The sequence below is a fragment of the Phacochoerus africanus genome, chromosome 1 (genome assembly GCF_016906955.1).
Source record: "Phacochoerus africanus isolate WHEZ1 chromosome 1, ROS_Pafr_v1, whole genome shotgun sequence".
Taxonomy (NCBI): Eukaryota; Metazoa; Chordata; class Mammalia; order Artiodactyla; family Suidae; genus Phacochoerus; species Phacochoerus africanus.
Genome location: NC_062544.1, coordinates 287,380,412 through 287,395,419, shown reverse-complemented (window position 1 = coordinate 287,395,419; position 15,008 = coordinate 287,380,412). Strand labels below are relative to the sequence as shown.

Genomic DNA, 15,008 nt, shown 5'->3' with positions numbered 1-15,008 from the left:
GCGGGATCCGAGCCGCGTCTGCAACCTACACCACAGCTCACCGCAACGCTGGATCGTTAACCCACTGAGCAAGGGCAGGGACCGAACCCACAACCTCATGGTTCCTAGTCAGATTCGTTAACCACTGCGCCACGACGGGAACTCCCAATCATGTTTTCTGAGTTTTTATCTTGTGCAGGAAACATTAAAGCAGGAGTCTGCAAACTGCCATCTGTGGGGGCGAATCTGTCCCACTGCCTGTGTGGAAAGTAGGTTCTCTGGGGGCACAGCCAGCCCTGTGCATTTAGTTTGTTTCAGGCTGTTTTTTCCCAGTAAGGCTGAGTCATTGTGAGAGAGACTGCATGACAGCAAAGCCTGAGATTCTTACTCTGCCCTTTACAGAAAGCTTCCCCGCTCCTGACTTATAATCTGTACAAGAACTGATTTGTGCATGCAACAGATTATACTATGAGCTGGCAATAGAGACGTCCCAGTCTCATGAACCTTCCAGGGCAGTGAATAGATGTGTGAATGAAAGATTAGTGCATTAACTAATTCCAGAGGGGCTGAGGCCTGAAGCAAAGCAGTTTCAGCAAATCGAAGGGGGTGCTGGTGGGTGGTCTGGGGGCCTCTGTGGGGAGTTGATGCTGAGCCAGCTCTGGGTGCAGTGCAGGGTCGTGGCAGCTGAGGCGTGTGTGTGTGTGTGTGTGTGTGTGGACACTGCTGCAAAAAGAGGCATGTTCCAGGAGCGGCAAGAAATCCCACAGCTTAAGGTGTTAGGGTGGGGATGCAGGTGGACAGGCGTGGTGCCCCATGCAGAGGGTGTGTGTGTGTGGACACTGCTGCAGAAACAATCATGTTCCAGGAGCAGCAGGAAATCCCACAGCTTAAGGTGCTGGGGGGTGGATGCAGGTGGACAGATTCAGATCCTGGAGCCTGAGGACCAGGCAGCATACCCTGGGCTGATGGAAGAAAGAGTCGGTGAACTTGAAGACACATCAGTAGAAAGTACTCAATCTGCAGAGGAGGGAGATGGGGTTAAGAAAAATGAAAAGGGCCTAGGAGACCATCAGAAAAGCTAAGATGTGAGTAATTTCCATCCAAGCAGGAGAAGGGAATGACTCTGAACCCTAAGAATATTTTGAAAAAATAATGGAGAAAATCCCCAAATTTGATTTTAAAATTACAACTTACAGATCCAAGAGTTTCTTACCAAATTTGATTTACAGATCCAAGACCCTCAGACACCCCCTCAGGCCCTGCACCATCAGGCACATGATGTAGGGACTGAGGATCCCAGTGTGAGACAGAGCAGCCGCAACGCTGCATCCCATTTGCAGTGGTGTGGACATGCGTGCGTGATGGGATCCTTCCAAGTCTTTTTGACTCCATATCTGTGCAAGCAGGGCATCCTCTGCCCCTTAAATAGTGGCAGGACTGACAGCTTGTCACCAGAGTCTGCATAAAATGCTTAGCTGGGCACTGGCACAAAGCTGGAAGCCCATTGTGACTGGGTGATAACGGGGCCACAGCTCCCAGTGAGGAGCCCAACCTGAAGGGGGCTCTTCTGGATCATTGAGCTTCCACGTGAAAACGGGGGACACTGGTGTGGTGAATGTGACGGTGCTCGTGCAAATGGACACAGGGAGTTTAAAGTTGGGGGACCTTGAAAATCATGATGTGGGGCTCCTTCCCCACTGACGGCCCCTCACCATCCAGCCCAGGCTCTGATCCCTGAAATCTCAGGGCCACGGGTCACCGTGATCCTCCAGCAGAGAAGGCGCTTCCTGAACTGAGTCACTGTAACCAGAAACTCCAGGAAGAGGCCCCAAGAGGGGAAGAGGAGGGACACCAGGCAGCCCCAAGGAAGTCACCCACCCGGCCTCGATGCCAGGACGCCACGGCCCAGGTTTATAGGCCACCTCAGAGAAGAAGCTTCCAGACCAGCCCAGTCCTCAGCCCTGACCCAGCCCAGCCCAGCCCCAGGCCACCATGTGCCACACCAGCTGTTCCTCGGGCTGCCAGCCAGCCTGCTGTGTCCTGCCAGGTGTCCTGCTATGTGCCAGCTCCTGCCAGGCCATTTGCTGTGTGCCCAGCCAACGCCAGGTGACTTGCTGCATGTCTGTGAGCTGCAAGCCAGCCATACACCTGCTCATGATCTGCTGGTCCCTTGTGTGTGTGGCCCCTTCCCATCTATCCTCCAGGAGCTGCCAGCCCTCCTTAGCTACCCTGGGCTGCAGACCTGTCCCTGGTGGCGTCCCTTCCTGCTGCTGAGCCCAGGCCAGCGGGACCCTTCCCCTGCGTGTGGGGTCAAAGCAGCCGGCTCTCTGAACTCCTACAAGGTAGCCCAGACATTGCTCTCTTCACACCTTCCAGACCCAACTAGAAGGTGTCACAGCAGAGCTGCTCGGTCCCAGCCAGCCAGGCAAAGGGACTGGACTGCTCGCATCCCTAGCCCGACCTTCTGGGTCATCCACGAGGCGCCCACATTGGCTGGCGCGGGCTGCGCCAGCTCAGCGGTCTAGCATCAAAAGTGTAATAAACGTGAGTGGGCGATGCTCACAGCGCATATGCGATGCCTCCTCCAGGGCCTCCTCCTCCAGGGGTGCTTCCCCGGGACTCTGGAAAGTGTCCTACAGGGACACAGAGCACGCAGATGGCACCCGCTTTCAGGTCCAGGGGTCTCTCAGCTGCTTTGAACTCAGATTTCAGAGTCTGTATTGCCTGGCAGCAGCCAGGAGAGCACCCACAGCCCGGATTTGGGGTGGCCAAGGGGCTGGGGGGAGGGGGACGAAACAGACACGGGTCCGTATTTCCTGACACAGACAGTTTATTAATGAGAGCAGCTGACTTTTGTTGGTTTCTTGAGATGCAAGAAACCAACTCTGCCGAGGAGGCTCCCGGGGCCCTTGAGAACCTCCTTGCTGAGGGATGTGTGGGGTAGGGCATGTTCAAATCCCCTCTGGGTGTTCACTGACAGGGAGGGGGGGTTTCTTGTGCCAGCAGAGGGGCTCCAGGGGCTCCTGAGAGAACAGTTGTGCTCAGGATCAGACAGCAGCTTGGAGGGGCAGACAGTCCAGCCGGTCATAAGCAGGTGGGGCGGCAGAGCAGGGACACGCAGGAGGCCGGGCGGCAGCAGCTGGGCTGGCAGCAGGAGGCGGGGGCCCCGCAGGAGGAGACGGGCACGCAGCAGGCGGGGCGGCACACGGGCCGGCAGAGGAGGGACACGGAGGACGAGGGTCTGCAGCAGGACGAGGGGCAGGGGCTGGGCTGGCAGCACGAGGCGGCCGAGCAGGGGGAGGCCTCGCAGCACACAGGCGTGCAACAGACAGGCCTGCAGCAGATGGGTGTGCAACAGACAGGCCTGCAGCAGACGGGCCTGCAGCAGACGGGCACACAGCAGGCGTGCTGGCAGGGGGAGGAGGTGCAGGAGCTGGTGCAGCCTGACAGGCAGGGGCTGGGCTCACAGCTCGCCGGGGTGCAGACGAGGGCCAGGCGGGGCGCGGGGGTGCAGCCGCTGGGGGCGCAGCAGGGGGGCTCGCAGCAGCTCTCTGGACAGTGGTCCCACTGCCAGGAGGAGCCGGTGCAGGGGTGACAGGGACCGGGCAGGCAGACGTGGCTGCCGTAGCTCAGGTCGCTGGAGCAGGCGGACAGGGTGGAGGCGGCCATGGTGGGGGCGGTGGGGCTGGAGGAGGTGAGTGTGTGTGTGTGTGTGTGTGTGTGAGGTGCTCAGGCTGTGGGTTTTTATACCCCTCCCGGGCCCGGGTGTGTTGCCCCTGTAGGAGGCTCCACGCCCACCCTCCCTGCCTGGTGCCTGGCAGGACCCGGAAGCTTTGGTAGATGAGTCAGTTGCCCATGGGGTGCCTGCAGGACCGCATGGCCGAGGCCCTTGGGGAAGCCCGTGTGGGGGCCGCACTGCAGTCTATAGGTGTTCCTCCTGCTGTTTCCCTGATGGGTCAGGGGACATGCGTGGTTGTGATTCCCTCAAATGACACCGTGGCGGCTCCTGGGGTAGTTGCTGTGGTTGTGAGGGGGTCCCAGAATTCATGTCGGGAGGAAGGTGCCCACCGGCTCCTGGGGGTCCTGGGGCTCCTGGGGCTCCTGGGCGGGGCCGTGGAGGACAGCTGGTCCCTGAGCGGGGAAGCCAAGCATTGGGCAGGAGTGGAGGGGCCACGTCGTGAGACTCAGCCAGGACTCCGCTCCATTAATTGGTCTTTCACACCCACACCTGGGGGGCCCGTGGGGTGGGTGAGTGCCGGGCTGAAGCCAGTCCAGGGGGCAGGTGGGCCATGAGGGGAGTTGCGGGGGGAGCCAGGGCCTCACCCGACGGCACGTCACCTTTGGCTCCAGGTGTCATGGAAGAGTTGAGAGTGGGAGGGAATTCCTGGAGATCTCAGTGATTGTGTGACAGGGACAGGGGCTGGGGCAGCTCCCTGGTTTAAAGAGCAGCTGCTGGGGTAACCAGAGGCCACGGGGTCTCAGGCGGCCTCCTCCCAGTGCCCACCGGGTGCTCTGGTGTTTTGTGTCACACCGATGGCTGCTCATCTCTCCTCCATCTCTCTTCCTTTTAGAGTGAGAATCTCATGTAAATGGCATCGTACAATATGTCGATTTTTTGGGGGGTCTTTTTGCCATTTCTAGGGCAGCTCCCGCGGCATATGGAGGTTCCCAGGCCAGGGGTCTAATCGGAGCTGTAGCCGCCGGCCTACGCCAGAGCCACAGCAACGCGGGATCCGAGCCGCGTCTGCGACCTACCCCACAGCTCAGGGCAACGCCGGATCCTTAACCCATGGAGCGAGGCCAGGGACCAAACCCGCAACCTCATGGTTCCCAGTCAGATCCATTAACCACTGCGCCACGATGGGAACTCCAGTATGTTGATTTTAGACTGACTTTTTTCACGCCACACAATTCCCTTGAAATCCCCTCAAGCTGTGGTGTGTCAATAGATTGCTCTTTTTGCTTGCAGAGTGAGACTCCAAGATGTAGGTGTTTTTCCATTTAACCACTCACCTGTCGATGGACAGGTGGGTTGTGGGAAGGTTTTTAACTACAAATTCAATTTCTTTGATGGAAATAGGGCTATTCGACGGATCTATTTCTTCTTGAGTGAGTTTTGGTAGTTTATATCTTTCAAGGAGTTTGTCCATTTCACTTAGGTTGTCAAATTTATGGGCATAAAAACGTCCAAAATGTTCCCTTACTATACTTTCAGCATCTGTGGGATCTCTAGTGATGTCACACCTGTCATTTCCTTTTTTCTTTTTTTTCTTCCTTTATGGCTGTGCCTGCAGCATATGGAAGTTCCCAGGCCGGGGACCGAGTCTGAGCTGCACCCGTGACTCTGCCAGAGCTGTGGCAGTGCTGGATCCTTTCACCCATCGCACTGGGCTGGGATCGAGCCTGTGCGTCCACGGCAACCTGAGCCATTGCAGTTGGGTCCTTAACCCACTGTGCCGTAGCGGGAACTCCGCGTCTCTCACCCTCGATCCCGCCGGTTGGTGTGGCTAAGGGTGTATCCATTTTATCCATCTCTCAAGGAAATGGCTTTTGGTTTATTTGATTTTCTCCTTTATGTCTGTTTTCTATTTTGATTTTCTACCCCTGATCTTTGTTAGGTCTTTGAGTTTAATTCACCTTCTAGTTTCTCAAGGTGGAAGCGGAGGTCACGTATTTAAGAATGTGCTTCTTCTGCAGTAAGGAATTCAGTGCTACACATTTCCCCTTAGTCCTGCAGCACCTCACAAATTGTGATATGCTGTGTTTTCTCTTTCATAGAGTTCAGAATATTTTCTGATTTCCTCTTTTCTCCGTTTTTAAATTTATGGGTTATTTAGAAGTCTATTTCATTTCTAAATCGTTGAGGATTTTATGGGATCTTTCTGTTACTAGCTTTCTAATTTAATTCCATTGTGGTCAGAAAATACCTGCTTTGTGATTTGAATTTTTTCAATTTTGTTGAAACTTGCTTTATAGTCCCAGATATGGCCTATCTTTTTGTCTTTTTAAAATTATTAAAACATAGTTGATTTACAATGTTGCGTCAATTTCTGCTGTACAGCAAAGGGACCTAGTCATACATATATATACATATATATATACACTCCTTTCTTATAGTATCTTCTGTCGTGTCTATTCCAAGACACTGGACAGAGTTCCCTGTGCTACACAGCAGGATCTCGTTGCTTGTCCATTCTGTACATAACCATATGCATCAACTCACTGTAAACTCTCCGTCCATCCCACTCCCTCCCCCCGCCCCCTTGGCAACCCCAAGTCTGTTCTTCACGTATGTGAGTCTTTTTCTGGTTTGTAGATAGGTTCATTTGTGCCAGAATATGGTCTATCTCCACAAATGTGGCCTATCTTGATACGTGTTTTGTCTTAACTTAAAAGGAAAGATTATTCTGTTGGAGGTTGGCGTGTTCTTGAAAGAGGATTATTCAACCCTGAGGCTATAAGAATGAATGTGTCTATTTCTCAGTACAGGTCGGTCAGCTTTTGATTCTTTTTTTTTGCTTTTTAGGGCTAATGAGCAGCATATGGAAGTTCCCAGGCTAGGGGTCCATTTGGAGCTGCAGCTGCTGTCCTGTGCCATGGTCACTGCAATGCTGGATGCAAGCCTCATCTATGACCTGCAGCTCATGGCAATGCCAGATCCTTAACCCACTAAGTGGGCTCAGGGATTGAACCAGAGTCCTCCTGGATACTAGTTGGGTTCATTATTGCTGAGCCATAATGGGAACGCCTGATTCTTACATTTTAAAGGTCTCCTATTAGGTACATAAACACTTAGGATCCACTGACTCTTTAGTCTTTATGAAAGGATCCTGGCAATACTCTTTGATCTGAGATCTATTTTTATGGTATTAATATAACTGCTGCAGCTTTCTTTTGATTAATGTTAGCATGATATTTCTTTTTCCATCTTTTCACTTTTAACCTATTTCCATCTTATATTTAAACTGCATTTTGCACAGGCAGCATAAAGTTGAGTCTTTAAAAAAACATAAACAGGAGTTCCCATCATGGCTCGGTGGTTAACACATCTGACTAGGAACCATGAGGTTGTGGGTTCAATCCCTGACCTCGCTCAGTGGGTTGAGGATCCAGTGTTGCCAAGAGCTGTGGTGTAGGTTGCAGACGTGGCTCGGATCCCGCATTGCTGTGGCTGTGGTATAGGCTGGCAGCTACAGCTCCAATTAGACCCCTAGCCTGAGAACCTTCATATGCTGTGGGTGCGGCCCTAAAAGCAAACAAAACAAAGCAGAAAATGAAAACATAAACAAACCCCCAAAGCTCCATCTACCAGTCTCTGTCTTTTAGCTGGAGTATGTATACCACCTATGTTGAGTGTGATAATGCTCTGTATTCGTCCCACGCTTTTCCCCCCATTTCTTCTTCTTCTTCTGCTTTCTTTTTGGATTTGTTGACTCTCTTCATGATTCCATATTTTTTTCTTTTGTTGGCTTATTAGCACAGCTCTTTGTTTTGTATTTTTGTGCATTTTGTTTTGCATTTTAAGGTTTATGGTACACACTTTTAACTTAGCACAGTCTATTTTGAAAGCATAGTGGCCTTTCAAGTTGTGTCTTGTTTAAGAGGCTCAGAGGAATGCTGTCATTTCTCCCTGGATGGAGCTGATGTTTACTGTTGGTGGAGTTATTGTAAATGAATGCATAAGTAACCAAGATCTCTCCAGGTCCTAAGAAAAGCTGATACACACAAGTAGCAGGTAGATGAAGCCACTAAGTTGTAAATTGAGATACATGCAAATCAAGGTGCAAATTTTGCCAGAATTCCTTGGGATGGATTGAAGTAATTTAAAGGCAGCTGGAGGCTGGCGTGACTGTCCCATGTAAGGGTGTTGCCCTAGTATTGGATCATAGCTTAACTGGCCATTTCCTCCCTCCCCCACCCCCGCTTCTTCCTTCCCTCCCTTCCTCCCTCCCTTTCTTTCCTCCCCCCACCTCTCTCTCCCTCCTTCCTTTCTTTCCACACTAAAACGAGGATGCATGAGCCAGTTTGGGTTTTCGAAGAAACTATGCCAAGAAGCCAGGATAGATGTGCTAGGGATTTATTGTGGGGGCTCAAGAACGAGTAAGAGGGGTGTGGGCATGGGGAAGAGCCTTAATGTGGCAAGGCTGACCAGACTCCGTGAGCTGCTGTGGGGAGGGTCATGGGGAAGGGGGGAGTTAGCCCCTGGGCCACCACGCAGCTCTGAGAAGGCCTCAGGCAGGTGGATGGGGTCCCCGAGCATGAAGCCTGCGTCCAGCAGGAGTGGCTCTGCTGCCGTCTCCCTGCTGGGCCTGGCCCACTGCTGGGAGCAGCCTGATGAGGATGCTGTGGCTGATGGAAGGGTAGCAGGCGGGGTCCTGGGAGGGTAAGGATTCTTCTGGGGGATCTTCGTGGTGTTCTTCTGCTGGCCACCTTTGGTAGGCAGCACCTAGGAGCTGAGGAAACGCTGCTAAACTCCCCCAGGCCCTACCAGGGAGGGCAGACCATGGCTACCCAGAGGGGAGGGAGGGATATGGCCCAGGGCACAGGCTGGAGGGTCCTGCCAGGCCCAGACGCCGGGTCTTCCTGGTTCTCTCCCCGTGGAAGGTCGTGGGAGGTGCTGTCCGAGTCCGGAGGTCATCGTATGCATCCCTCCCCTGAGGCTGCCAGGACCCCACTCGGATCGGGAGGGATGACATTCGAAGAAGCAGGTGCAGTCAAGAGGGCGAGTTAATCAGGCCAGGAGGGTGATGGGAGAAGGGGTGGAGCCGGGCGAGGGGCAAAGCCCAGAGGGACGACCTGCTGTGATGACTCAGGCCTGAGCTTAGGTTCTGGGATGGCCATGGCAGCAACTGCTGAGAAGACCCTCGAGACCATGAAGCCCCCATCCTTCCTGGTGACAAAAGGAGATGGCCTGTGGGTGTCCTTTGTGAGGTTAAACTCTTGGAGGAGGCTAAGTGCTGGTGTCTCTGAGCTCAGCTCTTCCGCTGAGGTACCTGAGCCCGGCTGGCCCTGGGGGACGGGCCCGGTCAGCAGCAGGACTCGCAGGCCGAGGCGGGCACGCAGCAGGCGGGGCGGGAGCACGCGGGGCGGCAGCAGAGCAGGGACACGCAGGAGGCCGGGCGGCGGCAGCTGGGCTGGCAGCAGGAGGCGGGGGCCCCGCAGCAGGAGACGGGCACGCAGCAGGCGGGGCGGCACACGGGCCGGCAGAGGAGGGACACGGAGGACGAGGGTCTGCAGCAGGACGAGGGGCAGGGGCTGGGCTGGCAGCACGAGGCGGCCGAGCAGGGGGAGGCCTCGCAGCACACGGGCGTGCAGCACACGGGCGTGCAGCAGACGGGCCTGCAACAGACGGGCCTGCAGCAGACGGGCACACAGCAGGCCTGCTGGCAGGGGGAGGAGGTGCAGCAGGACGACTGGCAGCTCGACTGCTGGCAGCAGGGGGAGCACGGGGAGGCCTCACAGCACACGGGCGTGCAACAGACAGGAGTGCAACAGACGGTCCTGCAGCAGACGGGCACACAGCAGGTGTGCTGGCAGGGGGAGGAGGTGCAGGAGCTGGTGCAGCCTGACAGGCAGGGGCTGGGCTCACAGCTCGCTGGGGTGCAGACGAGGGCCAGGTGGGGCGCGGGGGTGCAGCAGGGGGCCTCGCAGTAGCTCTCTGGACAGTCGTCCCACTGCCAGGAAGAGCCGGTGCAGGGGTGACAGGGACCGGGCAGGCGGATGTGGCTGCCGTAGCTCAGGTCGCTGGAGCAGGGGGACAGGGTGGAGGCGGCCATGGTAGGGGTGGTGGAGCTGGAGGAGGTGTGAGTGTGTGTGAGTATGTGTGAGTGTGTGTGAGGTGCTCTGTGATGCCAGGCCTGTTATATCTGTTGTGTTGTCCCAGCAGGAAGCGCCCATGCCCGGCCTTCCTGTTGGGGCTGAGAGCAGGTGCAGGAGCCCCTCATTAGTGGTGGCGTATTTTTGGCAACAGTTTTCACTCATTAGACTCGAGAGTGTGAATATCCCGAGTTGCAGGTTGTTTCCCCAGCTTTCCTTTGTTTGGTTCCGGAAAAGTTTGGAAAAATATTTGAGGCAAGGTCATGCTGAGCAGAGGTTTATAGGCAAAGTGATGCATTGTAGTTCCATAGCTCCTGTCCTTGAGGTGTTTTAAATATTTTCCAATTTACATGTAAGCCTTTAAAGTAGAACAAAAAGTGAAACTTGCACATCTTGCAGAATACAGCATGCAGAGGACTGGTTAGCCGAAGCTGAGTGCCCCCCTGCCCTCCAGTCACCTGAGCCCCTCTAAGCAGGGTGCTTAGAGTGTCAATGCCGCCAGAGTGGCTGGCTGTGAACTTTCTCCTTTGCTTCTGTGACACAGTCAGATGTCTCTTTGTTCTATTTCATCATGTACTCTGGATTTTTTTCCATGTTCCTTTTGCTCTGGTAAAAGATCGGACTTTTTCCTATATGTTGGTAGGTTTTGCATTTTAAGGCCTCTTGTAAGGGAGTTCCCATTGTGGCTCAACAGGTTAAAAACCTGACATAGTGTCCATGAGGATGCTGGTTTGACCCCTTGCTTCTCTCCATGTGTTAAGGATCCAGCATTGCCACAGGTTCTGGTGTAGGTCACAGATGAGGCTCAGATCCTATGTTGCTGTGACTGTGGTGCAGGCTTGCAGCTGCAGCTCCAATTCGACCCCTAGCCCAGGAACTTACATATGCCACAGGTGCAGCCATAAAAAGAAAAGACTAGTGGGAAAAAAAGATCTCTTGTATGCCCGAAAAATACGTGGACTTTACAATTACAGTTGATGATAGTTTGGCTGGGTATAGAATTCTGGTTTTAAATAGTTGTTTCTTCCAAACATCAAAGACATGTTTCCATTTTTGGTGGTTTCCAGAATTCCTGATGAGAGTCTGAGGTCATTTTTCATTTGTTTTTAATCTATATTTTTTAACTCTGCAGGAGCTTTTGGTTTTTCTTTCCAGTCTTGTTCTCAAACATCATGTTTATGTTTCTAGGCTTGTATATTAATTTACTTTCTGTGATTGGGGCTCACTGAGCCTTTGGTTTGAGGGCTTACTCAGGAAATGTCTTTGTACTATTTTAAAAACTTTTTCATCTTTATGGGCTTTACTTTTGTGATGCCTGTGGGATGTCAGAGCTTCTGGAACTAGCCTTCCTATCTCTTAATCTTTCTCTTATTTCCTTATGTTTAACCTTTGCTCTTTTCTCTAAGAGATCTTCTTGATTTTTATCTTTCATACTGCATTCCAATCTTCTGCCGTTTCCAGTCTGTTTTTTTTTTTTTTTGGCCTTTAATCAACTTATTTCCAAATTTAAAAATGTCACACATTATTATCTGGTTATTTATGTATTTATTTTGGCAGCTTGATTTCATCTTGTGGTGTGAATGAGAAACATTGCTCTACAACCTTGATATCATCAGTGTGCATTTTCGTAAACTTCCCACCAGCAAGTAACCTGTTTCTCAGATACCAGATAAGGCCTGCTCCTTGATGTCAGCCATTTGATTTCCTGAATAAAAGACTAAGCTGTTTTATTCTTATGCATTGGATGTCTCGTTCCAACTTACACACTAATCTAATTCCATCTGCTTCTCTATTCAATAAACCTATACAGGGTCCTACTTAAGCTCCTTCTTGTTTTTATACTGCTTTGATTTAGCTTTTCTTATGACTTTTTATTTTTTATTTATTTTTATTTTTGCTTTTGAGGGCCGTACTTGTGGCATGTGGAAGTTCCCAGGCTATGGGTTGAATTGGAGCTACAGCTGCCAGCCTATGCCACAGCCACAGCCATGGCAGATCTGAGCCACATCTGTGACCCACACCACAGCTCAAAGCAATGCTGAATCCTTAACCCATTGAGTGAGGCCAGGCATTGAACCCATATCCTTATGGACACTAGTTAGGTTCATAACCTGCTGAGCCAAAACAGAAACTCCCATATCCTTTTTTTTTTAAACTTATTTATTTCTTAATTTTTTGGCTGTACCCAAAACATACGGAAGTTCCCATGCCAGGGACTGAATCCAAGACACAGCTGCAACAGTGCTGGATCCTTTAACCTGATGTTTGTACCTGCTCCAACCTGAGCCACTGCAATGAGACTCTTCACCCGCTGTGCCATGGTAGGAGCTCCCTCTTATGACTTTTTAAACATCCTTTCAGGGGCTCTTTGAGGGTTTGTGAGAGAACCACGTGCTTCTTCCAGTTCCCGGAGCTGAAGGATTCAGTCTTGCTTCAGCGCAATAAGAACAACTCTAGGGAGTTCCCACGCAGCTCACTAGATTAAGGATCTGGCATTGTCACTGTTGTGGCTCGAGTTGCTGCCGTGGTGCTGGTTGGATTCCTGGGCCGGGACTTCCACATGCCGCTATGAGGCGGCCAAAAAAAAAAAAAAAAAGAAAAGAACAGCTCTAGTCTCCAGGACATTTTGCTGTTGAGTGTTTGGAAGTGCATAGTCACACCTAGGGCCCCCTGGACCCGCGTGTGCTGATGAAAAGCTGCTGTGACGAGTGCAGTGCCCTGTGGAAGGGACAGAGGGAACATCGGGGAAGCGGAGGACCCAAGCTTCTGACTTTCTCTCTTGGCTGTAAAGGGCTCTGCTTTGTCATGTCCCCTCCCCGCCCCTGCCAACTTCTCCCAGTCCTGGTCCCCGGAAGCCCTGGGATTTGAGGGTGGGAATAAGGAGGGTGTGGGGACGCCTGACGCCGGGTCTGGGACTGGCCAGGGACAGGGATAAAGGTGTCCTCCGCTCTTCCCACAGCTGCCTCTGGGGTGCAGCCTGATCTAAAGGGTGCAGGCTCCGCCTCCTTTACCAGCAGGTCCTTTTAGGCAGCATCCTCCTTGGCCTGTGGGCTTCCTGCATCCCTGGCCAGTGCATCCTTCAACTCCCACTGCTTTAAGCACAGCTCTTCGAGGCACTTCGAGGACCCATCTCGGTGAGGGCTGCCAGCCCGGGAAGGTGGCCTGAGGATGGAAGAAAGTAACCCACCATGAGGAGAAAGCTTCCTTGAGCTCAAAGGTGACACGAACGGTGGGGCCAAAGCAAGCCAAGGGCGTCATCGCAGAGCTGGGGGAGCCTGGGGATCAGTGAGCCACGCGAGGGAGGCCTTCCTACAAGGTTCTGGGAGGAGGAACGGTTGCCAATGGTTGCCAACCCTCCTACTTTACTCTGTCACGTGCCTGATGTAGCCCAACCTGGAAGGACACCTGTGAGAACAGGCCCTGCCGTCTGGGTCCCACAGGTGACGGAAGTGCCTTTAGGATCTCTTTTTGTCACTTGCTTTTTGACTCTGCATGACAACAGTGTATGATTCTTTGACTGTGGTCCGTGTCAAGTTTGCTAACACTTGATTTAGGATCTCTTTTTGTCACTTGCTTTTTTAAATTAAACTATAGTTGACCTACAGCGTTGTGCCAATGTCTGCTGCACAGCAAAGTCACCCCGTCATCCATATATATACGTGTGTGTGTGTGTGTGTGTGTGTGTGTGTGTGTGTACATCCTTTTTCTCATACGATCTTCCACCACGTTCTATCCCAAGAGATGGATGCGGTTCCCTGTGCGGTAGGGCAGGACCTCCTTGCTTATCGGTCGAGATGTCATAGTTTGCGTTTACTAACCCCAGACTCCACGTCCATCCCGCTAAATGTCCATCGAGAGGAGCAGGTGAAGGCGATGTGGTGCATATATACAGTGGAAGCCTACTCAGCCATGAGCCGAACAAAATAACGGCATTTGCAACTAGAGATTCTCATCCTACGGGAAGTAAGTCAGGAAGAGAGAGACAGATGCTGCATGAGAATACTCGTGTGTGGAACCTAAAATGTGGCGCAGACGAACCATCTGCAAAACAGACACAGACTTGCAGGCACACTTATGACCCTCAGATGAGCCTGGTCACCAGCCAGTCCCCCCCCCGCCCCGTCCCTCTTGCGCTCTCTCCCTCTCTCATGCCGTTGGCTTTGGCATCAGGGCTTTTTCCAGCCCTGTTGGGTAAGCACAGAGGTGGCACCGCGGATGAGGGTCCTGCCGGGGCTGACCCTTGGCAACCGTTCCTCCTCCCAGAACCTTGTAGGAAGGTCTCCCTCGCGTGGCTCACTGATCCCCAGGCTCCCCCAGCTCTGCGATGACGCCCTTGGCTTGTTTTGGCCCCACCGTTCGTGTCACCTTTGAGCTCAAGGAAGCTTTCTCCTCGTGGTGGGTTACTTTCTTCCGTCCTCAGATTCTGTCCCCGGGCCTCTGGCTAGGACCACAGACACTCTGCTCCCTGGATGTGCCTCCCGGGTCTTCGACGCGTTGCACTGTCATCTCTTTGTCCTTCTGCAGTGCATTCTGGGAGGCTCCTCGCCGGACCTTCCCGGCCTCCACGTTGCCGTCACGCAGACTGCCTTTTGGGGTCCTTTTTATTTGGGGTGCCGTGCTTTTCATTTCCAGGAACTCGGAGGGTTTCCTTCCCTGCTTCCCTCCCTTCTCTCTGCCTCTTTCCTTCCTTCCTTCCTTCAAAAGCAGCATCTCGTTCTAATCTACGGAATGGTAGTGCCCCCCCCCCCATTTCCTTGTCATTGGCTCAGAGCTTTGCTCCCCTTCCGTGCTCATTTCCTTACCTGCTTGGGCCCCTGGGTGGTCACCCCTACTTCTAAGCAAGAGTCTGGAGGGTGCAGTGTCCACTCGCAGCACGCCTCCGCACAAGCCAATGTATTCTTCTCCACAGAGGGCCGTCGGCCAGGGCCCTGGCGGTGGGGGGCTTTTCAGACGGATGTGGGGTGCCCGCCTTGTCTTGAAGTTTCTTGGAGCCCTGCCTGTCCCCCTTGTCCTGTGACCCAGGCCGGGAGCCTCGGGTGCACTGTCTCCACGCAGAATCAGCTGGATGCACTGGGCTGGGCCTTCGCGACGTGAGTCCAGGAGTCTCTGACCCAGGGTGACCCAGCTTGTCCTCTTGGGCAGCCCTGCTGCCACCCAGGAAAAGCTGTTTGTCCAGTCCTGTTGCCACTTCTCTTTCTGGGATTTTAACGTCA

General features: G+C 53.1%; 3 protein-coding genes across 5 annotated transcripts in view; 1 reads left to right on the top strand and 2 right to left on the bottom strand.

Moving 5' to 3' along the window:
* The window catches only part of TSPEAR (thrombospondin type laminin G domain and EAR repeats), a 134,257-nt gene that overhangs the window by 19,329 nt on the left and 99,920 nt on the right, over positions 1 to 15,008 (top strand). The window lies entirely within an intron of this gene.
* LOC125137929 (keratin-associated protein 10-8-like) lies at positions 3,064 to 3,648 on the bottom strand. Its single transcript, XM_047799064.1, has one exon. The coding sequence runs from the start codon at positions 3,646 to 3,648 to the stop codon at positions 3,064 to 3,066; it is 585 nt and encodes a 194-aa protein (XP_047655020.1).
* LOC125137281 (keratin-associated protein 10-12-like) lies at positions 9,006 to 9,755 on the bottom strand. The gene has a single exon (XM_047797928.1). It carries the CDS (start codon positions 9,753 to 9,755, stop codon positions 9,006 to 9,008), a length of 750 nt encoding a protein of 249 aa, XP_047653884.1.